This window comes from Gymnoscopelus braueri, assembly GCF_963280865.1.
Source record: "Gymnoscopelus braueri genome assembly, chromosome: 9".
NCBI classification, from domain to species: domain Eukaryota; kingdom Metazoa; phylum Chordata; class Actinopteri; order Myctophiformes; family Myctophidae; genus Gymnoscopelus; species Gymnoscopelus braueri.
In genome coordinates, this window is record NC_137610.1 from 16,387,595 (window position 1) to 16,412,429 (window position 24,835).

Below are 24,835 nucleotides of genomic sequence, written 5' to 3' on the forward strand. Positions count from 1 at the left end.
CTACCAGTGGCTCAAACAACAAAGAAAAACATTTATTAAAGATATTCAAGGATTTTTCTTTGAGAATGAAATGTATACTTTTGAGAGTCAGAATATAACCACTGAAAAATTATAAATCTGTTATTTTACTCAGAGTAAATGAAATGCATAGACCAACAACTGAGATCAACAGCATCTCCTTGCATTTAGAACTGCAATACACAAGGTGATATTCAATACTAGAATACACGGAACAAATGAATACATTATGACACTTGTAGTAGTAGTATTAATTCGCCACCTCTATTTGGTATGACCAAAGCTCCACACATCAGTGACAACATTTTAAACTTGAAAAATAAAATAATAAATACATTACATTTTCAACCCTAGCAATAAATAATCCACTGCCCTTTAATTTCTTCTCAACTCATTACATTACATGAGTCATTTAGCAGACACTTTGACTTACAATAAGTGCATTCAACATAGCTAGGCGAGAACTAATCACCAGAAGTCCTAAGTACATTCTCTTCTAAAACAAGCAACTAAGAGTATACCTAGCCGCTAAGGTAAAATTGCAATATATCAGCTACCTACTTTATGCAGCAGGGTGTAATATCTACAAACCAAAAGGCAATTTGGACGGGTGCGCTTGTGTAGCAGTTAAAAATAACTCAGATAAGATCATTCTTGGGCGAGGTAAGAGCCTGGCACCAGTCCAGACAGGCCGTTCCGTTCTACCGTCCACCATCCATCCACACTCTGCTCAATGACCACCACAATGTCCCCAGCAGATACAGAAAGTTCATCATCACCCTAATAAAGAAAGAAAAACAATGAGCCAAGATAATAACAATATTTACTGATATTTTGTACTTTAATTAGATTAGATAATATTGATGTACAGTAATTGTCCTGAATGGTTGCTATAAACTAGGCATATACATCAAATTAAATAAAAAGCCAAGACATGAAAATCAATAATCATTTTAGTACAGGCCATTTTTTTTAAAAGTCAGAGTCCTTTTTTTGTATGTGCAAAAGTAGAATCAAAAGTAGAATATCTACCTGGGCAAGGTAGTCATACATAGCTGTGTACTCCTTCTGGCTCGGTGAACAGGCTGCTGAAAATCCGGGGATTGAGGCATATACTCCATCTGATGTATCGGCTGAACAATGTCACAGAAAGACAGACATCTAATCAGAATTGATTCTCTTATAATGCCAAGCCACTGGCAGTTTACAGCATTGACACTAATGACTGAACAGCTGCTTAATGTGAAACATAGCTGCCTTCTGGCAGCAACCGACAAAATCATTAGTTGGACTTGTGTGCCATCTGGTGGCGAAAATAAGACAGACAAAAATAATAATAATATGAGGGGTAAATTGTACTGTATATGTTTATAGCATGATTCTTCATCATACAGAGACATGATTGCTGCAATTTGGTACCATACCATTAGGTTTTGGCGGTGGCTCTGTTTTGGTGCCACTCAAAGTGTTCCCTTGCAGAAGATTTGTAAACCTAGCAATCATGAAAAGTAGATATTCATATTAAATAATAAAACAGGTCAATTGTGAGGTGAGAGACACATTACACATAATAACACCAGAAATACATTTTCTTTTTAAATATGCCACAAAAAAAGAAGATGTAACCTTTTCATGACTCCTCCTGCAAATCTGGCACTGCCATTACTGCCATCTGTGGCTTCCCTCTTATAGTAATCTTGGAACACAATTGGAGCTAAGGAAGGACCATCAGAACTGTGTTATTTATGTGAATCTTTTTTTCCTCACTTTTCCACAAAAATTATTAAATTATTAAAAATTATCTTAAAATAAGAGGAACAATTGTTTTTTAAAACAAAGTCTTCAGGGCTGAAGCTCAACACAAACAGCCTGTTGGCAGTTTGAAACAGCATTTTTTTTTTACCAAAGCAACCAAACACACTTTAGCAGTGGATGAGAGATAATGTTAATACTGTATGTCCAACCAGAAACCATATTCAAATCCCAAACAAGGAAGGCCGCAGGGCGCCGCTCTGCCTACCTGGTGGAGCTGAACCTGTGCTTTTGATCTCAACAAAGAAGTTGTTGTCTGCAATGATGTCACACTTTTCCAGCATTCGCCTCACTTCCTCGAAACACTGAAAAAAAACCCCATCTTTTACACATTGGATATGGGGTTGGGGTGTGTAACATACTGTACTATTAAAAGACAACTGGAAGCCCACCTCATCATCTGTGACACACTGCATAGAGAAATGGTTACAGTGCACCCATAGGGCATTCCTAAGAATGTTGATGCGGTCCTCTTCTTGCTGCTGAAATGCCTACAAAAACAAAATTGTATCATTATTTCAACACAGTGGGATATATTATTTAAGATTAAGTGCAGCAGAGTGGTTTCAATGTATGGCTGTTTAAACACGACCTAGTATTTCAGTATAATGACAATGTATATTGTGAGTATGTGTAAGTATTATGGTACAGAAAGAGGAACATTTTAAATATGTGGTTAGTTTAAAGCTGCACTATGTAACTTTCCTCTTCTACCCCGGATTTGAACCTGGTTTCCTGCGCAAGTGCTGACATTTTTACCTTTGAGTTAATCATGCCTGCCTGCTTGCTATGGGGACATGACCTTTGACATGATCTAAATGTCTCAATAGAAGAGCTGGGAGACAAAATACAACCACCCCAATTGTATAAGTTATATTGTATGACATACTCTACCATACATACAGATTGGACAAAATTAAATTTGATTAATTTAAAAAAAGTTATATAGTGCCGCTTTAATATTCACTGCCAGAACTTTATTTTTTTGCGTTTGCCCACTGCCAGAGATTTTTAATTAAAAAAAAAAAGTACTCAGGAGCCGAGATACAAAATGTTTAAGTTTTAAGTTAACAAGGAAGTGGATGGGAGTCTAGATCTTCAACAAATCATATCTCCTTGGTCTTTGGGTTAAAAAATAAAAAAATAAATAAGAAAAAATTAAAAGTCGTTTTAGTCGTTCTTGGCAGAGGGGGCTTAAAGGACAAAAGTCGTTTTAGTCGTTCTAGGCAGGGAATGAGTTAGGGAAATAATTGAAATAAAAAATGTCATGTTCAACTCTACCTCACATGTGCTTTTGTGCGTGGATTCCCATTCTTGACGAATGTTGTCGAGCTGCTCGATATTTGACACGTATTGTTTCTCTATGTAAAAAAAAAATTAAAATACTGTTCAGATTACTTAGAACTAATCGTTCTAAGGTTCATAAAAGCATTTTACAGTTGTAACTCGTTTGCTCGACTTAATCAATTATAAAACATTATCAGCAATTTACTTAAAAGTAATCAATCTTACGGAAACAGCTTTTTTTCATTCAAAACATTTTTAAAGTAGCAAAAATAGCAAGCAACAAGCAAATCACATTTTTTTGCATCGATTTGCAATCGATAGAATAATGTCTAAGAAAATAATCGATAGTTGCAGCCCTACTCACACGCATTTTCAAATCATTTTCATTATATGCCTTACCATCTATCATTGGGCAAACAGTATCTATGTGAGCTGATATTCTAACTGTTTCACAGCCTATTTCAGGAATTATATATAAAAAAGGAAGTGATCATGTCCACCATGCCAAAGAATATTTTGGTTAATCCTCTTCCTTTGGGCATGGGGAACTAGAACATGTTTATTTGTATCTCCTTGACTTATGTAAGAACAGCAAAGTTGTTCCCTAATTGATGCCATCACAATGTACGATGCAACAAAACATTGTACATTGTAGAAGGTCCATGTGGACCTTCCAGCCCATCGTACATGGGCTAGAAGGTCCATGTGCTCCCTATTTCCTACTACTATCCACTGTAACAGTCAAATAAAGGCTCAGATGTTTTAACAAAATCGTTTTGTTTGAACCAAAACAAATATTATACTACCTAAATTAACATACAGGTACTGTATGTCCCAGAATGTAGCTTTAATAGTAACACACATTACTTATTATAACAGGGGTCCTCAAAATTTGCAGATCAAGGACCCCTTAGCTGAGAGAGAGATGAGGCAGGACCCCCACTATTGCATAAAATTGTGTTGCCGATTAAACTTTTCCAGCGATTTCACAGAGAGGAGAGACAGTATGTCTTCTTGTCTCAGGCCCACAAAGCGCATGCACCAACTGGCCAAGCCACCAGGCACCCCATCAGGTGTGGTTTTAAACATTTACAACAAGCAGAAGGGCCTTTATTTCTTTGATTTAGATTTTATTTTGGTAAAAGAAATACGAGTAAACACAATATAGCTTAAACCCAGGATATACACATAAAAGCGTAATAAAACACGTTCAAACACTTGTTTGACAACTATCATCAGTGTTGTGTAAATTAATGTTTGTTTGTTTGTTTGTTTACACATCTACTGTTAATGTGTATTTTCACACATTTAACCACTTAAACCCTCAATACTTAGTAAACTAGAACTTTGGCTATGTACTTGATCTGTTCCTTTACCCCTTTACACCAAATTCTTTGCAGAAAATAGTCAATCTACAAGCTCACAACAACACATCGCAGCGCAACACATCGTGAGCTTGTAGATATGCTATTTTCTGTGAATGTTCCCTCCAGAATAGGGATGCTAGGGTTCAAGTGGTTAATATAAAGAAGGTTCCTATCACACAAAGATTTGGCGGCCCCCCTGTAGTAATTCTGAGGACCTCTTAGGGGTCCCGGCCCTATTGAATGTATTTTGCATTACTTATTCTTACCAGCCTCCCCTGCTGCCTCACGGCACTGTTTAGATTTGTTGTGAAGCTGTGAAGGAAATAAATGTGATTAATGCAGTAATAACACATTATCTCTCCATGTGAGCTGGCTAGCTTAACCACTTAAAGGTATCATGACATTCATTTTCACTTTTTTTATTTTCAATGTTTTATTTGGGGTTTTATGACCTCAATTACACCCAAAAAACCTGAACTTAGAACATTCAGTGGATTTTCTGTGGTCTGGGGTTTTCTGAATAATTAGGCTGAAAAGTAATCTGAGCTTGGCCCTTCGACAGTGAGGTCACAGTCGAATAATCCCGCCCACTCTCCTCCTTGCCCCTCCCCTCCCCTATCCTTTCCTTTGGGGGGGGCGGAGCAGAGGCGATGATTGACAGGCAAAATCCCTCACCAGCGACACCCGCAGGCAAAGATTTCTTTTTTCATTGCAGTTGAAAAGGCTTTAGAAATGTGAGAGAAAAACACCTGCCATGGATCACTGGAATGGAATTTTCACTTAAAACTTTTTGTACACTTTTGAAGGACCAGGACAAAGACTTTGAATGTGGTGTAAAAGTGAATGTCATTAAACCTTTAAGCCCTATACACATCGTTGTACAACAAATAGATAACGAAAATATCCGATCTAAAAGCTCACAACGCCTTGCATTACAATGTGCTGTGAGCTTGTAGATCTGCAGATCTTCGTCTATAATGACATGCCCTAAAATAAAAACGCCAGGTTGAATGTGGTTAAATGCAAATATGTTAAATGATATCAAATTTATTGCAGCACTTTGTCTCTTTTGTCATTACAATTACATTCTGAACCAGTTCACATATGGTACTGTAAATCAAATATGTTCCTCTTTGAGGATGGAGTATGAACTTTGCCAATACATGGAGCAATCTCATTGTAAAGGCAGCCAGGCAGGCTCTCAGGTATAATGAATGTTAGGATTTACCTTCTCAGTCTGTTTGGGGGTGGCTGTGGCCGCACCGCTCATCTTTTCAGCAGCCTGTTCGGCCTCATCAGCCTCTTTGCAACGCTGCTCATAGGATCTTTTAGACTGGGAGGGGAATTAAACATACACCATGTGAAGCACTCCTATAGCACTGCTATAGAAAGAGAACGCACGGGGGGAGGGGGTGCATTGCATGCTTTATTTCAGATAGGGCAGTGCAGAGAGTCAGGCAGAGAGAGGAGAGACAGTATGTATCCTTCTGTCTCAGTCTACTGTGCGCATGCACCAACTTGCCAAGCCACCGGGCACACCCATCAGGTGTGGTTATAAACATTTACAACAAGCTGAAGGAGCAAAACAAACTAACATAACAGACAAATGCAGCATGCAAGTGCCAAAAATGGAATATTACTTCCTGGGTTGCTAGACGTGTTAAACGTGTTGCTTAATTTAACCTGTAATTTCCGCAAGTCACTTTCAACCCTATCTGATCTCACTTGTCATGGTTTCACATTACTAAAGCTTGTGAAGTCATGTTCCTCTTACTAGTAGCCTAATGGCCTTACCGGAGCATTGTGCAAGTTTCTGCATTATGATGCCGGAATTACTTCATGCTATAACAAAAAGAGAACTTCATAAGCGGGGCGTGTAACAGAATTTTGGCGTGGCATGTGTGATGATTATTTTACAGGAATATGCAATATTGTCATGGTGTGACAAATTTGTGACCTGTCATGCCTATGCATAAGACACAGCTCACCACTGCCACAACAAATAATTGCATCTCTCACTGAAATTGAAATTATGTTATCTGCGAAAAGCGTGTTTTTTGAATGATTGAATACTTTATCAACATGCTTATTAACAGTACAGGTAGTACAGTCAAAGGTTATACTAAAAGTATAACACAAAAAGCCATGGGGTCTTGCTGTCCATTGTGTCATCATCTTGTGCCTGTGGTCTACAAAAGACAACTACGATCTAATAATGCAGCAGATGCTGTGACATTTAGATACTCACCTCCATTGTTTTCTTATACAGGGAGATCTTTGTCTTCTGGACTTTCTCCATCATAACTTCAAACTTAGAGAGCAGGTAAAAAGTTCATGTTAAAGTACATTATACTGTACTGTATGTACACACACAAACAACGGCCTACCACTTCTTGAATTCAGTGATCAATTATTGACAGCTTATGGTTAATGAACACTGAAAAGAAAATATGTCCCCATTCTCCTTTAAAACTGCAAACACATATTATAAAGAGCTGAATCACATCACACCACTTCCTTCTGCATTCTCACCTTTTTTCTCTGCTCTTTCTGCCTCTCTCTAAACTGTTCCATTCTCTTCACTTCCTCCTTGAGTGTCCCAGAGAGCTGGATGTGCAGGTTTCCTATGTTCTCAATTTCTACACAACAAAGCACACACCACCATTTGCTTATGTGACAAGTATGTAAATTATGGAGAACTGAGAAAAACAATACAAACAACCATCATATCAATAGGATGTTGGACTCGTGTAGCCTTTTTAAAATAAAAAGGCCTGTACTATCATAGATACTCACGTGATTTCAATTCATCTATAGATGTTCTCAGAGTGCTGCAAAAACAGGATGACCAGAATACGTTTTTTATAATTTTTTTAACTAAACTGCAATATAACACTATATTCTGCATAATGGAAAGTGTGTCAGTTGAGCCTCATGTAGGTGGTCATCAGACATATTCAGATATCTAGACAGATGACTGCACCAGCTCATCATAATGTTATGTTCAGCAGGTGACATATGGTCATAAGAAGAATAAAAACACACCTGATTTCATAAATACAGCCAGCCTTGCGCGCTATTGTGACCAGTTCCTTTCCGTATCTCTCCTGTGCTGATGCCCTACAGCACATGAAGCAAACCATATGCAAGTAAACCAAATAAACCCCCCAACATATTTATAAATATATTCAAATGTTGCCATTAACTCAGGCACCCACCTCATTTTTAAGAGATCCTCTATGTCTTTGCACGTCCGTCGGCCATCTGAAAGTCTCTGAACTAGGGTCTCGTACCCATCATTGCTGATGAAGTCCACTCCCTAGAAGCACAAAATACTATAAAATGCACACCTGGTCATATTCCCCATTAGAAAACACCATATCTTGCATATGAATTCAATGTCAAACTTTACTTGCATTGATATAAAACCATAAAGCAACCCACAACCATTTAAACTTACCATATGAATGATCAAGTAGGCCTAGCCCTGTATTTAGTTAATGGTTTGAATGGTTTTTTTAGGCCACAGGTTTTTCTTTCACACCACTACTTTATGTAATGACAGTGAGGGTCAATTTGTTAGGAACCTTGTACATTGCATCTGGATGAAAATCCCTTACACAACTTCAAATAACACAGAATTACAAAACAAGCTCTTCACCCACTTTGGAAAACCCAGTACAATCTCATGTATTAAAATACTGTAGATTGCTGCAACATTTGTGTCAGCACACACACTGGGATAATGAACACACTTATTTTTGGATACTGTACGCTGTTGAAGTAGACCAAACATTGACTCAACTAAAATCTATCAAAGATATTAAGTACTACTACTAGAGACACATTATTAAAGATAAGCTAAAATGTACATACTCCGACTTCATTTGCAAAGGTTATGCAAATCAACCCAGAAGCTGTGAGTGCTGCCACAAGGCAGCTTCGTCAGAACACTAATAAAGTAATAAAGATTAGTGTTCTGCCAAGGCAACACAGCCCAAAGATCAAAGACCAACATAGTTGTAATGGCTCATGCACAGGAAGCAGAATATTATAGAGGTGTACCACATCTCTAGGTCTACCACTACCCCAAAAAGGTTCTTGCCATTGTTTACAATAAAATGATAGCTGCACAAAGAAATGCATGTTTATCTTATCCTGACCTCTATAGATATAAGAGGAGACAATCGTACCAAAAAATTTTTTTCCAAAATAATTATCAACAGGACATTTGTTTAATCATAGTTACACAATTCTTCCTGTCTAACCATATTCAACAATTTATTTAAAGAAAATGAAAACCAGTCAACTAATAGGTATGCAACAGCTGCCTACTACGTACTGCATTGAACTGGGAGCATATACAGAAGTTCCCATTTCAAAGTTTATTACAAAACACTTAGATTAACACTCAACTTAATGCAAATAGTTTTAATGACAAACATGTCAGCAGTGCCAGCTCTCAATGTGACCACAGTAATTATTTATGAACTACTACCTCTACAATAACTTACCCAAAAGGCATCTTTGAACGGTAATGCCATCTTAGGAGTAGGTAAAATAACAGTCCCTCCTTGAGAGTCCACTTGATGATAATTCACTCTATGAAACACGTTTGGCCGGCTGGCAGTTCATACAAGTGAAACAAACTAGTGTTCATTCAGGAAGCCAGCATTAATGCAGTTGGCTCACTCGTTTGACTAAGAACTTAAATGAGGAAGAACGGTATCATGTCGTCACAGCCAGACCACCATCTACACCGTAAGATAACATTCATATCAGCTAGCGCCAACTATATCAATAGACAGCGAATACAGTAGATATCTATAATTGCATCAGCCATCTTCAAACATATTCCACTATCAAACAACACATTATATGGATGACATTTTAAATCATCCATAAAATTAAATGAGCTTAAACCAGACTATGAAATTCCTTAGGCATCAATCGAGTAGGCCAAATTTGCAATACAAATATAAACAAACTAATGATCCCCTGCCATCAAACTGTACAGCATTTTTGTTGTACTGATCTTTTCACAAGAAATGACAAAATATGACAGCTAATGAGATTAATCAATACTGTATTTTGTCATAATAGCACAATTTACAGCTGTAGTACAGCAATGGAAGTAAATTAAGCCTTGAAAGATGATTGATTGGTTTTTTGATTGATTGAATATTTTATTAGGCAAAAAATGTAAAACAGCACAGTTACATTTAAAATACTTTGTCTAACAGGTCCGTTCATAAAAGTCCTTGCGGACTTGTTTCCAATGAGGGCCTTGGTATTCAATTCATAGGCATATATAGTGGCACCACAGTTCAAATATCATTATAAAATAAACAGCAAAAAAAATAACACTACTGTATGTACAACAAAAAAAATATGTACAAGAACAGGGGGGGGAGGGTCTGCTGTCTAACGGGAAAATGGTACTACCTCCTCCTTTGGCCTCCTGAAAGGCTCTTTTAAATGAGCCCAGCGAACTGCATTTTGTTTTGATGAAAACAATTACTATTATTACACGTCACAACTTTTGCTTATTACTTACAGTACAAACCCTGTCTGCATAAAAGCGGTGTTGGAACAGAATGTGTTATTATACCCTCTGTAGCATTATTGGACAGTATTGCACTGCAGGAAGTATTATATTGCTATCATAATAGTGAGGAAAAAGGAAGACAGACAGACCATTCCAACCCTTAATAGTTGGCCTTTCCTTTAGAGAAATTGCAAAGAAAACCAAGGTGTCAGTGGGTTTAATTTTTTTTAAAGGCACTTGAACACTGTAGGAAACTAACAGGAAGCCACAATAGAATCAGAACGCCAATTTCTGAGAGTCAACAGCTTGTGTGATAGGTGTGGCTCATTAACAGCATAGGTGGATCACAGGACAACAGTTTAAAGTTCAGCTAACACTGTTCAAAGTAAGCAAGTCTAACATTGGTCAAAGTAAGCAAGTCTGTTTAAATTGTGAAGAGAAGACTTCTAGCTGCATGTGTTTGACAGCTCGAGTGGCAGTAAGACAGCTATTGCTAAAATTGCAAAATAATAAAAAAGAGGTTTGCCTGGGCCATGAAGCACCGCCAGTGAACTACTGAAGACTAGAAGGTCTTATGGACAGATAAAAAAAGAAGGAAGAATTATATATATAAAAACAATCATTTATTTGTTCTATGCTTTAATTTCAGAGTACATCGACACATTAAACTGCATACACTTCAATCTAAACAGTTTTTTCGGGCGTGCCTCATGGGGCTCAAGCCCACTCCTTTCAGCGTGCCTGACTTGTTGTTCAGAAGCATGCACTGCAACATCCTGCAGAACCACCTCCACCCGGGTGAAACCTCTTTTAATGGGTCCCATTGTGAGGACATGTGAAAATCTGACATAACACTTTCCAATGTGTTCTGTGTCAAGAGGAAATATGGAAATAGCTATGATGCTATGATCACCTATGATGTGATTCAATGAGTTATATGTAAGATGAAACAAAGAACACACTGGGATATGTCATTCACGACTCACATCATCACACTAGAACTATAGGATTCATGTTAAATATCGGTGAAGTTCTCTTTTAAATCTTCATGGACACAAATCAATGAGAAAAGGCTAACTACAATTCGTCATGTAATATGTGCAACTGTCTACCATAGTCTGTCACTTCACTGTTCATGAACGTTTCTTGATTTTTCAAGACTTCGGCCTCAGAGATTTTCCCATCACCGTCCTGATCCATTTCCTTAATGAGGTGAAGAGCCTGTTGAATACATGTGAACAATATTAGGAAAGAAGACTCAAAATAATGCTACGTCATGGCAAATATCGATCTATAAATTAGACCCTCCAGAACAATGCGATGCATAATTTACAGCATAATCAGCAAAATAATTATGCGGGGGTAAAGTTTTTTCAAAAAGGCAGCATCGCATCGCATAATATGCGCTCCGCATCGCATAATTCCGCATATTTCGCAACTTTTCACATATTTCGCATATTTCAATATTTCGCATATTGACGCATAATTCACAACTTCCCGCAATTTCACAGCATAAAATTGCTAAAAAAAACTGCATATTTCATCGCTAAATCAAGGATTTTAGCCCGCATAATCAAGAGTTTTAGCCCGCATAATCAAGGATTTTTGCCCACGTTTTTCTGGAGGGTCTAATAAATGCACAGAATCAGGTATGTGTGTGTCTGACTTTCTCAAGCACAACACAAGCACCGTCCAACCGATCGACTTAAAACTTGGCGTTTGTATCGTGTGTTGTGCCAAGGAAAATTTGGTTGGTCCAGCAGTTGTCCAGAACAGAAAATCAAACATTTTCTGTATCTCACTGTCTGTGCCCCATCTGATGCCCATATATGGAAATCTTTGCATCTGTCTATGAAGATCAATGATGTCATCGATATGACGTCATAGACCGGCCTCCAAGTACTATGATCATGGCAAGCCTTCAGGACTGGGGGGGATTTTTGAGGTGCTGATTTCCAAGTGGCCGGCCATGGTACTGCATGATTAATCAAGTTTGACGAATAAATTATGCTAATGCATGTGCGATTATTGCCACAAGGATGTAATGATTACCCAGAATGGACGGTGATTTCCTAAAAATAGATAATAGAAGTAATATTGATTCATTTTGGTGGAACTGCTGCTTACCTCTTCTCTTGCTGAGCCGTAGCTATTAGGGGCGACCCAACGGAGCTGCTCTTCTCGATTCAGTTTGCCATCCTCATCTTGATCATAGAGGTCTTTAAAGCGCACCGTTTCTTCAATCTCCCACTGGGATGGGGAATTTCCCTCTGAAAAATCAAAAATCAAAACACTGCATGAGCAATATATCAAAATTATATCGATATTGTGATATGAGACTAGATATGGTCTGGAATTTTTCATATCACAACGTTGTGATATGGCAAAAGTGTTGTCTCTTCCTGGTTTTAACCACTTAAGCCTTATTTTATACTTTCAGAAATTGCGACATGATTTTATACTTTCAGAAATTGCGACATTATATGTTGAGAGCTTGTAAAGTGCTATTTTAGCTATTTTTCAAAAAAATAACGAAAAATGTATATTAACACAATATAAAAATTGCCCATATTGCCCAGCCCACATCACATCAACAATGTTTTAGTAATGAATTACATAATCACACTTAAGTTGTTTTCACACCGCATTTAAACTTGTGTAAATGACACAAGTCAAAAATGTACTTTGCGTCCGATGTGAACACACCTTTACGTCCAACATACAGATCATTCTGTGAATCAGTACATTTTCTGATAATCCCTCTGATCTTACCATCACTCCGAACATCTCCAATAAATTCACTTAGACTGATGAATCCATCTTTATCAGTGTCATATTCACTCAACACATCTTCAATGGCAAAATCCTATAAGGAAATAATAAAGATCCGAATGTTATTTTAATTCAATACACACATTCATACCGTGGGACAGTCGAATATTACGCGGTTATTCTCGTCTTAAAAGGGAAATTTTGGACCACGGTTTTCTTACCTTTTCTATGATGTTATGATATCTTAGGATGAATGGTACAGTAGAAAAACTCCATCCCAGGTCCGCCACAGCTTAAAACGTGCGCCAATAGGCCTTGCGCTAGATCGCGTAAAAAAAAGCGGAAATCTCGCAAGACGAGATTGAAATCTCGAGATTTCAATCTCGTCTTGCAAGACTTTTTTTTTGCATAGTGTTCTGTCACTATGAACGTCAGATCTCAAAAAAAAAAAAAGCTTTCAAAATACGCTATCTAACGCAAGGCCTATTGACGCACGTTTTAAGCTGTGGCGGACCTGGGATGGAGTTATTAAAATGTTTCTACTGTACCATTCATCCTAAGATATAACATCATAGAAAAGGTAAGAAAACCATGGTCCAAAATTCCCCTTTAAGTAATAAATAAAAGCTGCAATATTCTAAACAGCAAAATCTCCAGTGTTAGTTTATACATTTGTAATTCAGACAAAATCGTGCATGAGAGTGCAATTGTACACTCTCCGAGTTAAGTTAACACTCAGAGTTTCACAGCGTAGTAAGAATTTCCATGAGCAGTTCACAGAGATAAGTTTGTGTGAGGAAACAGCTCTTACAGCCATGTGATCCACTTCAGACGGGTGTGTGAAGGCAAGAAACTCTGTTAGGTTGAGGCCTGGCATTCCGTCCACATTAGCAACATCGAAGCGCCTCCTCTCCTTCAGATGGAGCTAATGGGGGATACATTGTCACAGCAATAAGATATTTTTTTAATACACACTCAAATCCAGTGTTAACTCTGAAAGTGTAGAAAAAGGAATACAAATTACACTTTCAGAGCTAAACGAACACTCCAGATTTGACTCAGTAAAGTTCTCAGTGTTCATTTATCCATTTATAATTTAGAGTGTACACAGATGTAGTAGTAGTAGTAATAATAATAATAATAATACATCATAATTATAAAGAGATTTTGGTACCAAATGTACATAAAGTTTGTGTATAGTGTTTTTTTTGTTTTAAGCCATAAACAAAACAAATGTTTACGATGTGAAATCAAAATAAATAAAATAACTACAATTGTTGGTTGCAAATGTTTACATTTCTACACGCTCAGAATAACATTCCTGATTTACGGTGTAGGTACAACAAAAAAACATGCATACATATCTGAGGGACTCTTGCTCAGGGTCTTCTGAAACAGCGTTGTCATCTAAATTGAAGAGCTGCCCGTGAGCGATGGCGTTGTATTCTTCCCAAGACACCAAACCATCTTGATCCGTGTCGAACTCTGAGAAGCGTTCCTCTGCATCATCCAACGCGTATCTTCTGTAGACATGCTGAATCCACACCGTGATCTCCTCTGTGGATAAAGCACAGTGCAGATTGAACATAAAAAGGATGTTCAGATGGTTATGATGAACGAAGCACTCGGTTAGGGGATACGTTTGCTCACGGACACTTCAACACATATACTGAGCGTACCGGGCGGCAAACCTTATGATTACCAGGCAGACGACCACTCTACCCAAGCTATGGCCATTGGCCAACGGACATAACCCTGTATGATAATATTTGAACAACTTAAGGCCTGTTGAATGCTTTGACGTATAGGATGGTGTTGTGCAGTGAAAATAATAGATCCACTTTTTTGTTGCATTACCCTAATGAATGCCCAAACTATATGGCACCAGCCAGGTTGAAAGCGGTTTTAATGAGGCATCTCAAATGTTCTTGCCTTTTGTTCATGTGTGTGTGTGTGTGTGTGTGTGTGTCTGTGTGTGTGTGTGTTCTGAGAGGAAGAAGACGGCAACATGATAAGATTTCAATCTTTCCTTTTCTTCTTTTGTAGTAACACTGCTAGTCTGTGAATGTGTGTGTGTACTTGAGCAGGGATTTACACAATCACAGGTGTTCAGGTCAGGATAGCAGAAAAAAAAACATGCACTCACCTGCACTTAACAGTTTGTCTGAGTTTTTATCAATCTTCCTTACAATTTCCAACATTTTTGTCCTCTGTTCGGCTGGGCCGAGTTTCTTTATTTCCTCTGCGCCATCAGTTCCTCCTAGCAGGACATTCATGTCATGTTCGGGGTCGTGCTGTTGACCCATGTAATGATCTTCATGAACATGTTTGTGAGTGCTTTCTCCGAAGGCAAACTGCATTGCTAGCAACGCTGTGGTCACCACCGTAGAAAACACCATCTGAGGAGAGACACACAAGGAACTGTTTGTTTGTACTTAAAGGCTATATGTCTGTGTGGGTGATTATTGTGTTTTAAGGCCAGGCCGCACCAATGCAACTAGTAGCAACTCATTGCAATAAAACAGTTTTAAGGCCAGTCCACATCAATGCAACTCCTTGCAACTGCCATTGGGGATAATGGTTGCAAGTAGTTTCATCATGTTGTTGCAAGGAGTTGCATTGGTGTGAACTGGCCTTTTAAAGCACATTTGCTCTGCTTTATTTTGAATAATTTTACCATCATTGCATGGTGCAACGCAAGTAGTGGTCACAAATAACAGAAAACACAATGACAGGTCTGAGTAGCAAAGCCTAAAGTGACATTTATACAACTACATCATACGGTGTGGCTCGCCTAAAACAACAATTGTTGTTTTAGGCGAGCCACACTGTCTAACGTGTTAGCTAGTTAGCTTGTATATACAGTTTTTTAGGCAAGAAATGCCAGCGTTGTTGTTGTTGTTGTTGTTGTTGTGATTGTGTGCAACGTTACTAGTGACAAGTCTTTATGGCTGTGTCTGGAGAAGAAGAAGGCACTTTAAGGCAAAAAGGCAGACATCATATTCTCAAGTAAGAACAGTACAAAGAAAATACGCCTATAAAGTAAACCAGTATGAAAAGTATTTAAAACAAAAAGGCAATTGTGTAGAAAGTGGAGATTCCTTTACCGTGAAAAGTAGTCAGTGCAACGCAGGGGGAATGGGGAAATGACGGTAACCGGGCCGGAAGACTCGCCCCAAAACACGCTTGCCCCCATTTCTTCGGCGGACTGCTCGCGCCCAGCGGGGCGTCGCCAAGTTACATGACCACGATCGGGTGGGGTTCCGAGTTCGCCGGATTTGCCCCGGGGCGACTGTGTTTTGGGGCGAGCGTTTTGGTATTCGAAATGGCCCAACACACATCGTTGCCATGGTAGACAGGCAGAGTCCCGCCCTAGAAGCTTAAGCCCCGTCAAGCACCGAATGTAATTGGTCCACATTTTATGTGTTTCCATCGAAGACCGAAATGATTGGACGGCCGCGCTGTCTGTCAAACTCGTCTCCTAGCACACTTCCTGCTTGTTGTTAGGTTGTCCTTGCTTGCTGTCATTTATGTGATGTTTATGGAAACAAGACAACTTCATCCTTTGTGTAAATAGAATAATTTTCTGTTCCCCACCCCACGAAGCGCTGAGCTCATTTGAGAGTCGATGTCCAAAGATAGTCGTCACGACGGACGGTGGCGTGGTGGTGGTGGTGGTGGTGGTGGTGCGGGGGGTCCTCCTCACCGCCTCGGCCCGAGAATGAACGTTAGCCAAGGTGGAGGAGACGGGAGGGAGAGGTCTGGGAGCAACAGCTCTGGATCCTCGCATGGAGGAGGCAAGAGCAGGAATAATACCCCCATTACCGCCTTGAAGGTAAGCCCCCGGGTCATAATAACTCTAGTGGTTACAAATATGTAACACAGATAGCTCATTATGGGTGGTCCAATCGAATCGACCACTGATTTCTCGTTGTCCCTGTCGGGTCGGTTTATGATTATGAAATGGGAGGGACGATTACAAATATAAAAGTAACCCACACTCTATCTTGATTAAACCTTAGAAGCGTCAGTGATGATTTGTCTAAACTGTAAGTAATTCGCTTAACCCATATTCTCTGAGTTCTACTCGGAGTAGTAGTGTAGAGTGAGATGTCTCACCCTGTTCCTTAGCAGATACCTATTAATGGGCGGAGTCGGCGCCATGCCGGACACAGGATAGGTGGGCACTATAGGGACATCTGGGCACCTCCATGTAAAATTTACCATTTTGTCCAAAATATAAAAAATATATATATATTTTTGAAAAATAATCTTAATGTAAAGAATATATGATGTGAACATGCACGGTAGCCTACTTCGTTATCAATTGATCAGACTTAATGTTATCCTTCAACTTCTTGTTTATGTCCCAAAATGAATGTAAAAATATTAGACCTTTAATTGTCGAATCTTTAAGCATGTTCTAATCATGTATACTTTACTTTACTTAAAAACATTTAATTTTTTAACATTTAGGAAAAAAATAGCCAATTTAACATAGAGGTGCCCACTCTTCCTTGGTGCTCAGACTGCCCACCTATCCTGTTACCACCATGCCTACCCTCGTTCTCAGTAGCATGAACAGGATGCTTCCAATCCAAACCCCTGGTGGTGTGTGTGTGCATAAATAAACCAAGCTGAGCCTGAAGAAGACCGAGGGTTGGGTCTTCGTTTCTTTGGAGTTGGCTGTTGTGCTGAACACACTTGCCACTGGAAATCAAAGATTTCTGTGCCAGTGCTACTTGCCTACTTCTATTACTGGCACTGAACTATGGTTTAGTGTGTCAATGATCTCCATTCATTACCCTGCATGGGTAATCCTGTTACAAGGCAAAGGCTCTTTCATTGGATTGTGGGAGAAATTGTATTGTATGTAGCCTATACAATTTGTACATGAATACAGTTGATTTCCAGTGACTCCAGAGAAAGAGAGACTGGTTCAGAAATGGGGCGGAATCTGCATATTTTATCTCCATAAAGTAACATACAGTACCAGTCAGTGTTGCCCTATCACTCTCCCCTCTAACTGCACTAACTTTAATAATCGATACAACTGGAATGTGATGAAAGTGGTTCTGGCATTAAATGTTGAGTCAATGTTGTAACATTCAGTGAAGCCCCAGAGTGCTCAACTTGAAAACACTTGTTGTTCGTCAGGCCCACAAAGCTCAGGTTCGAGGTGGAGGACGAACATGAGGTGCCTGCATAATGGAAGTGGTCACAGCCAGTTGAGCAGGAGCTAATGTAATTTCACTACTGTGTGTCGGGCCAATAGGGGGGAGCAAATAGAATTAATGTCAGGTATGCCTTCCTTACTCTGGATGGAGTAGTAAACGATCGATTGTTTGCTGAACCAACCAGGCATGTGTCAACCTTGATGACCACAAAATGTGCCATCTATTGTCTAAATAACCAGAGTAAGCTTAGAGACAAACTATTGAGTCCATCATTGATGAGGATGGCTCAGAGGGAGTGTTTACTTTAATCATCATCAATTACACACAAGACCTGATTGATGAGGTTGGTAGGCAGTAGGCACATGCACAATCGTCAGTGACACTGAACACACCTCTGTTTCCCAGGTGATTCACCCAGGTGGGCGTGATTTTGATGTTAGCTTTAGGCATATTTTCTGTAAGGTTAGGGTTAGGCATAGTGTATTGGCCCTCATTTATCAATGGAATGTACAAACCGGCTTATATTTTTGCCTATATTTGACCTTACGCCAACGTCCAAGTGAGATTTATCAAAGGATCCTATACAGCCAATCCTAGCGTACATTTGGTCGGAGCTTTGATAAATCTCATGTCTGAAACCGAGCGTCATTTAACTCCCCGATTTTACGACATGGAGAACCGGAATACGACCAAAAATAAGTACAGCCAGATTTGCAATCTTATCTGAATGACTGTTAAAGCAGTTAGTTTAAATGAGTTTATAAAATGTTATATTTTCACAGGGATTATTTATTAGTGTGTTAGATATACATTTTGGAGTGGATACATGTGTCCAGATGAATGTCAGACGGTCGGACAATGCTGCTCCGCATGTCTACAATGGAACAAGCGGGTGTAGCCAAAGTCTACGCACCCTCAGACCTGACTTGAGATCTGAGCGGGCCATACGCTGAAGTCAAAGCCACGATAGATTGATAAATGCCGAAAATTGCGGTGATCTCGCCGTACGCCCATTATTTGGTCTACACCACGTTGATAAATGAGGGCCAGTGTTTGCGAGGTTTTGAAATCGTTGAAAAATAGTCTTTATTTACGGTCTGTAGAGTCTATGAGTTTTAAGGCCAGTCCACACCAATGCAATTCCTTGCAACTGCCTTTGGGGATAATGGTTGCAAGGAGTTGCATTGGTGTGGACTGACCTTTAAAACGTGAACTGACTCAGCATTTTTTACAGCAGGGCGTTGCACAGTGTTTGAGCAACCACTGCAAAGGCCTGGTCACCCTTTGTTTTGAGTCTGGTCTCGGGTATGTCCAGAAGGCCTTTGTCAGAGGACCTGAGAGATCTCACATTGGTTTAGTGCGTAGTAAGTCAGTGATATATAAGTTATATGTCTGTTATGAGACAGAGACCCTTATTTTCTCCTCTGCCTGTTCTCATGGAATAATCATCACAGGTGAGGTGGGTGGGGTGGCAGCTTGAGATCAGAATCACGGCCAACAAAAGTGGGACTTCGGTTGTGGTCATAGAGCTTTAGGTTTATTAGTAATTAATGAGGTCTGCACATTGTTGTTTGTTTCATGGTTATTCTGTGGAATGTTGTCTTCTCCCTGATCGTGTCAAAGGTCATGTCTAACCTAGACACAGGATCTCACACGAAGTTACATTTAATCTTGACCTGATGGTCAAGATTAAATGTATCCCCTGAGCAAGCAGGTAGGCTCTATTAGCTCAAAGGTAAAAATGTCAGCACTTGCGAGGGAAATCGGGTTCAAATACGAGGTAGAAGAGGAAAGTTACATAGTGCAGCTTTAACTACAGTCAGTGTGCATTATCCTGGTTATTATTTAAACAAAATAAATGACCAAAATGCAGACACAAAAATAAAATAATATTGCACTCCCAACACATAAACCCCAAATTCCCTAGTTTTATCTCCTAGTTAACCACAGTCATCCACATTCTCCGCCTGCACATCCAAACTCCTCACAGGTAACCCCAGCACACATACTGTATGTGCTGCCAGTGCCTACACGTCACCATACTCCTGCTGCGGATCCTCCCCCGTCTTAACACCTCTAAACTGTCCCAACTAAAGGGCGGCTTTCCATATGCATGGCCTCACCCTACCCCACACCACACCGCCCACTTGTGCCTCGGTTTCCACTACAATGAAGTGGGTAGAGTGGTGTGTAAGTGGTACTAAACTGGTGCTAAACTGGTGCCTAAAAAGTACCCAGTCCTGGGTAGGTCTGAGCTAGGCCAAGCATGGCCAAACACTTCATAATGACTGATCACTCACCAACTTTTTATTTAGAACAGGATATAGTTGTAAAACATTATAATACTTTATAGATTATTAAAATCACAGTTAAAATCTATTCTAGTGTGTTATAATTAACATAGTTGTAAAACATTATAATAATTTATAGTGTATTATAATCACAGTTATAATCTATTATAGTGTATTATAATTATCATAGTTGTAATAAATTATAATAATTTATATTGTATTATAATCAGTTATAATCCATTATAGTGTATTATAATTATCATAGTTGTAATACATTATAATTTATATTGTATTATAATCACAGTTATAAGGATCCATTTGGTTCATACTGAACCAAATGGTTCACCCACACGTGCACAGGTGATTTGCATTTGTATACAGGACAGTTGGCCACTCACCTACATTACATTGTTAGACAAAAAGCAATGACCTCCACCTATGTTTACATTACAAATGAGTGTCAATGACCGGAGTCTGCTACTCATACCTGTGGATTTGAGCGGGGGTACTTTTGTGTAATGGAAACGGTAGATATTTTGATGCAGTGTGGTGTTGTGTAGTGTGGTGCTTAAGCTGCAATGGAAAGGGGGCTTAAGTGTTCCAGAGCAACCTGTTCGGGCTAATCCTTCTACCAAATCTGTTACGTTTCAAACTCCGTTCCGATGTGTGGTTAGGTTATGGTTATTTATTCATAAGCTCTTGTTAATACTCACATTGGTTAAATATTTGTCAAACCCAGTAACCCACAGACAGCCTTAACCACTTTCAGCATCCCTATTTTGGGCATGTCATGTAATGTAGGTGAAAATGTTCAAAAATAGCACTGAGCAGAACTACAACTAAGCTTACAACGTGTTGCATTGCGGTTGCGACGTGTTGAGAGCTTGTAAATTGGCAAATTTTTCTACCTTTGCCGTTTTGCGTGACACTGTCATACAACAAAGTATATAAATTATGAATTCTGCCAAGGATTTTTCAATAGGTAGTATGACATTAAGTATGTCCACCATTTGTCCATTCTTTTCAAATTCTCAAATTCAAAGTCTCTTGAGTCTTAATAATGATGCTAATGTAATAATCCAACTGTTGCGTCAGTCAGTCAATAGACCAGGTCTCCCAATGACCCTATAGACACCTATTTGGTGGAAATACAATAGTTTTCTGAATTCTGATTATGATAGACAATTCTGGACATCTTGATTATTATTATTATTTTTACACAAATCAGAACTGTGTGAAATTAATACATTCCTTATAAATTAATCTTAATGATTAATGTGATCTATTATCCTGAATATTTAATTAACGAAAAATATTTGTGAGATTTTGTTTAGTCATTACCTGCTTTTAGTCTTCATCAGCCAGGTAGATAACCCATCGTCCAAAGCCTGTGGCCTCATGCAACCCTTGTTTAGCCAGAGGATGCTCAGTTAGTTATTTTTGCTGTGAGTCATCACAGCAAAACAAAGCATGTTTCAACAAACAGCACAGTTCTGAGGCAATACAGGCAGCCAGGTTTGTGTTTTGTCCCCTAGAATTCTATGACTCATCAGCCTGCCAAATCCAATCCGACCCAGAGTGTCAGCCTGTATGGCTAATGCCGAGCCAGCCTTGTATTAGCACACTGCTTTAGCCCGCAGCTACACTCTCATCATCACTGGCAACACTGGCAGGAGGACCAGGGCTGAGGGGCAGGCCTGCTGAGTGCACATGACTACGCAATGCTGTGGCAGAAGGAGAGTGAGAGTGAGGGGGCTGTGATGCAGAGCTAGGAGAGAGAGAGGAGCGAAGCTGTAAACATTAGAAGCTGTATTTTGCTGGAGAGCAGAACGGAGTGGCATACAGACAGTCGGACAGCTACAAGCACTGTGGCACAGGCCTGCTAACTCAGCATGGTGCTGAGGGTCCTGGCCTGATTACTGAGTAATTCTGACAGTGCTACGGACAGAGAGGACCGAGGGTGGACTGGCAGGCTTCGAAGCACTTGTCTCTCTCAATCGCCATTGGAGTAGGGGTTGACACAGCTGGGGACGTTGCTATAGCAGTGTCAGGGATTCACAGCAGGAGTCTATTTCGGTCCTTCCGTCAGATGACGATGTCACCTTTTGTGCAATGCCGGCAAGAGGAAACGGGTTGACTGAAGGGGTCTGCAAAAGTATGTCAGGGCTGGATAAGGACGAAGAACCTGCTTACAGACTCTACTTCTATTCTGTACGTACTTTCTGATCTATTTTTTTCACTCTGCCTCTCGTAATGGGCTAGTTCTAGTTTGCTGTCTTGCTGCCTGTGTCTCTGTTTGTAGGCCTTTTAGAAGGGAAACCCTACACCTGCTGACTGCCCCCTCACTCAGCACAGTCCTCAGAAATTGGCCAGCTCTCTTGTGCATAAAAAAATTATTGTCGGCAATGGCGGGACAGAGAACAACAAGTTGCCCACCATTTTAACCACTTAAGCCTTATATACGCACTTAGTCATGCAGCAATTAGCGGATCTACAATCACAACATGTTGCATTGTGCCACATTGTAAGCTTGTAGATCGCTATTTTTGCAATTTTATTTAAAATATATATTAAATCCATTTTTGAATTTCTTTCAATTGTTTGACAATTGTGAAAATGTGCCCAAAATATGGATTCCAGTGTTAATGTGGTTAAAAAGTAGAGTTGCTGCTCCAAGGGAACGCAACACTGACCAGGTGACAGGTTGTCACTTGTCAACAGCTGATTGATCAAGAGAGTCTTGCTCAAGATTTGTCTGCTTGAAGGCTTGCAGCACATGGTTAGCTATCAGGCATGAGTGGTCTATAGGCTTGGTATGTCCACACAACAGTCATCCATCATCTACTGGTTGCCATGTCCAGGAAACGCAGAGTAAATATTTAGGCTACAGTCTGCTGCTGGGAGATGGGTTGCTATGATGGTGACCCACTCAAGTTAGCTTTAGCCCACTTCAATGCTTTGTTTGATGTTCCTCTATTCCTTTACTGTCTTGTTCTGCATGGTAAAATAAGCCTGGCTTGACTACACTACATGTAATACTTTCACTCAAAAAGTAGGTCAGTCAGATAGCTTCCCCCAGGGACATTAAATAGTAGCAGACCAGTGCACTCAGTGCATGCTGTTTATGGACGTGTAAAAACTAATGAGGCACGTTCACATTTTTGTGAGTGTATATAAGGTGCAACTAAGAGTTTGTTACAAAGGATTTTACACAAGCTTATGTCTAAAATGCCACTGCGTTGTGTTGGATGAGCCATGCAATATGTCAGTCATTTGGTAATGCCACTCATACTAATGGAATGAATGGCATGGTAAATAGTTTTTGTTGCAGCTAGAATACATAATTTGTTAAATAATTACATAATCAGAATCAGAATCAGAATCAGAATCAGTTTTATTGTCACATCACAGGTTTACAAGGTAAAAAAGTGGGTGAAATTCTTTTTTGTACATCGTTCCCATCGCAACGTTAGTTTCCATAGAAAGAAGAGGGGGGGGGGGGGGGAGAAGAAGAGGGTGGGGGGCAGGTGGGAAGGAGATCAAAACAAGAGAGCAACAGAAGGCCAGACAAGTTATCTACATATTTACAAATTACCTGAGATAATAAAAAAAAACAAAAAAAAAACTAAACTAAGGTGCCTGAGCATAGCAGCAATGTATTGTATACTGTGCATGTTATACTATACTGTGCATGATAGACAATGGACGTTAAGGTGCTTAGAGGAAAAAGGAGCACAATAAAAAAAGACCCAAAAAAGTCAGTGCGTTATACAAGGGATTAAGGTGCAAAAGGTCAGTGCGTGTCCACCTAGAGTGGACTGACCCTAGTATAATCCGCATGTAGCTCCATGAGGGAGTGCAACAAAAAGTCATTTGTACCTGGTGTAGTCCACAGGTGTGTCCGAGGGGGGGCTAAAGTCCAAGTCATTGTCCCTGGTATAATCCACAGGTGTGTTCAGGAAGAGCCAGAAAAAGAATAATAATCATAATTACAGTGAAAATGTGATGGTTTCTTTAGGATTAAAGAATTTGCGCACATTTTCATTAATCCTCTTGGGAATTGGTTGATTTTATTGTAGAGATGGTGCTGAATTGTACAGGCTATTCTGCTGGGAACAGAAATAACATGAAGTGACTATGATATACAGGTACACATACTAGCATACCTAGCATAAGCATACCATGTAGCTTTTTGGGTAAACACTGTGTGTAGTCTTATGCAATTCTTTGCAAACCTAAACAGCATTTTTGTATTAATTAGAGGATGTTTGAAGCGCTTTAACTCATGTGCCAGAGGGCTTGGAACATGCTGCACTGTTACTACGAGCGTGCATCTGTGAGAGGTGGTGGGGGTGTGTGGGGGTGGAGGGGGGGGGCTTCATGAGGAAGTGTTCTGGCATCAGCTGGCATTCGCCTGAGCTGAACTTAACCACTTAACCACCTAACCACAAAAAACAGCCCACTAAATTATTATTTTGAAAATAGCCGTTCTACAGGCTCACATTGTGCTGCGAAGCATTGTGCGCTGGTAGAATGGTTATTTTATTTTATTATCTTTTTGTT

At 39.6% G+C, this 24,835-nt stretch overlaps 3 protein-coding genes across 6 annotated transcripts in view; 1 reads left to right on the plus strand and 2 right to left on the minus strand.

Annotated features, from left to right (window-relative positions):
• Positions 1 to 17: 17 nt before the first annotated feature.
• On the minus strand, positions 18 to 9,616 carry pstpip1a (proline-serine-threonine phosphatase interacting protein 1a). Its single transcript, XM_080438297.1, has 15 exons — positions 8,999 to 9,616; positions 7,703 to 7,803; positions 7,530 to 7,604; positions 7,281 to 7,315; positions 7,017 to 7,123; positions 6,733 to 6,795; positions 5,713 to 5,817; positions 4,751 to 4,796; positions 3,112 to 3,191; positions 2,223 to 2,321; positions 2,039 to 2,135; positions 1,645 to 1,732; positions 1,443 to 1,510; positions 1,051 to 1,151; positions 18 to 798 (listed from the first exon to the last, which is right to left on the minus strand). Exons 1-15 carry the CDS (start codon positions 9,026 to 9,028, stop codon positions 667 to 669), a joined length of 1,227 nt encoding a protein of 408 aa, XP_080294423.1. The 5' UTR covers positions 9,029 to 9,616; the 3' UTR covers positions 18 to 666.
• An 800-nt stretch (positions 9,617 to 10,416) lies between these two features.
• Positions 10,417 to 15,958, minus strand: rcn2 (reticulocalbin 2). 2 transcript variants are annotated; one of them, XM_080437703.1, is made up of 8 exons: positions 15,912 to 15,953; positions 15,668 to 15,761; positions 14,951 to 15,203; positions 14,165 to 14,361; positions 13,616 to 13,729; positions 12,805 to 12,898; positions 12,160 to 12,302; positions 10,417 to 11,253 (listed from the first exon to the last, which is right to left on the minus strand). In XM_080437703.1, the coding sequence occupies exons 3-8, from the start codon at positions 15,201 to 15,203 to the stop codon at positions 11,110 to 11,112; spliced, it is 945 nt and encodes a 314-aa protein (XP_080293829.1). In that variant the 5' UTR covers positions 15,668 to 15,761; positions 15,912 to 15,953; the 3' UTR covers positions 10,417 to 11,109. The 2 variants fall into 2 exon arrangements, with proteins under 2 accessions (XP_080293829.1, XP_080293830.1); XM_080437704.1 differs by lacking the exon at positions 15,668 to 15,761 and having other exon boundaries at positions 15,912 to 15,958.
• A 338-nt stretch (positions 15,959 to 16,296) lies between these two features.
• scaper (S-phase cyclin A-associated protein in the ER) overlaps positions 16,297 to 24,835 on the plus strand; it is an 84,590-nt gene continuing 76,051 nt past the window's right edge. For 2 of the 3 annotated variants that reach the window (XM_080436985.1, XM_080436986.1), the window contains exon 1: positions 16,297 to 16,639. In XM_080436985.1, coding sequence (XP_080293111.1) covers positions 16,433 to 16,639 — 207 coding nt within the window. In that variant the 5' untranslated portion in view covers positions 16,297 to 16,432. Of the gene's footprint in view, positions 16,640 to 22,074; positions 22,484 to 24,835 lie in introns of those variants that run through there. The other variant, XM_080436987.1, reaches the window with a different exon arrangement.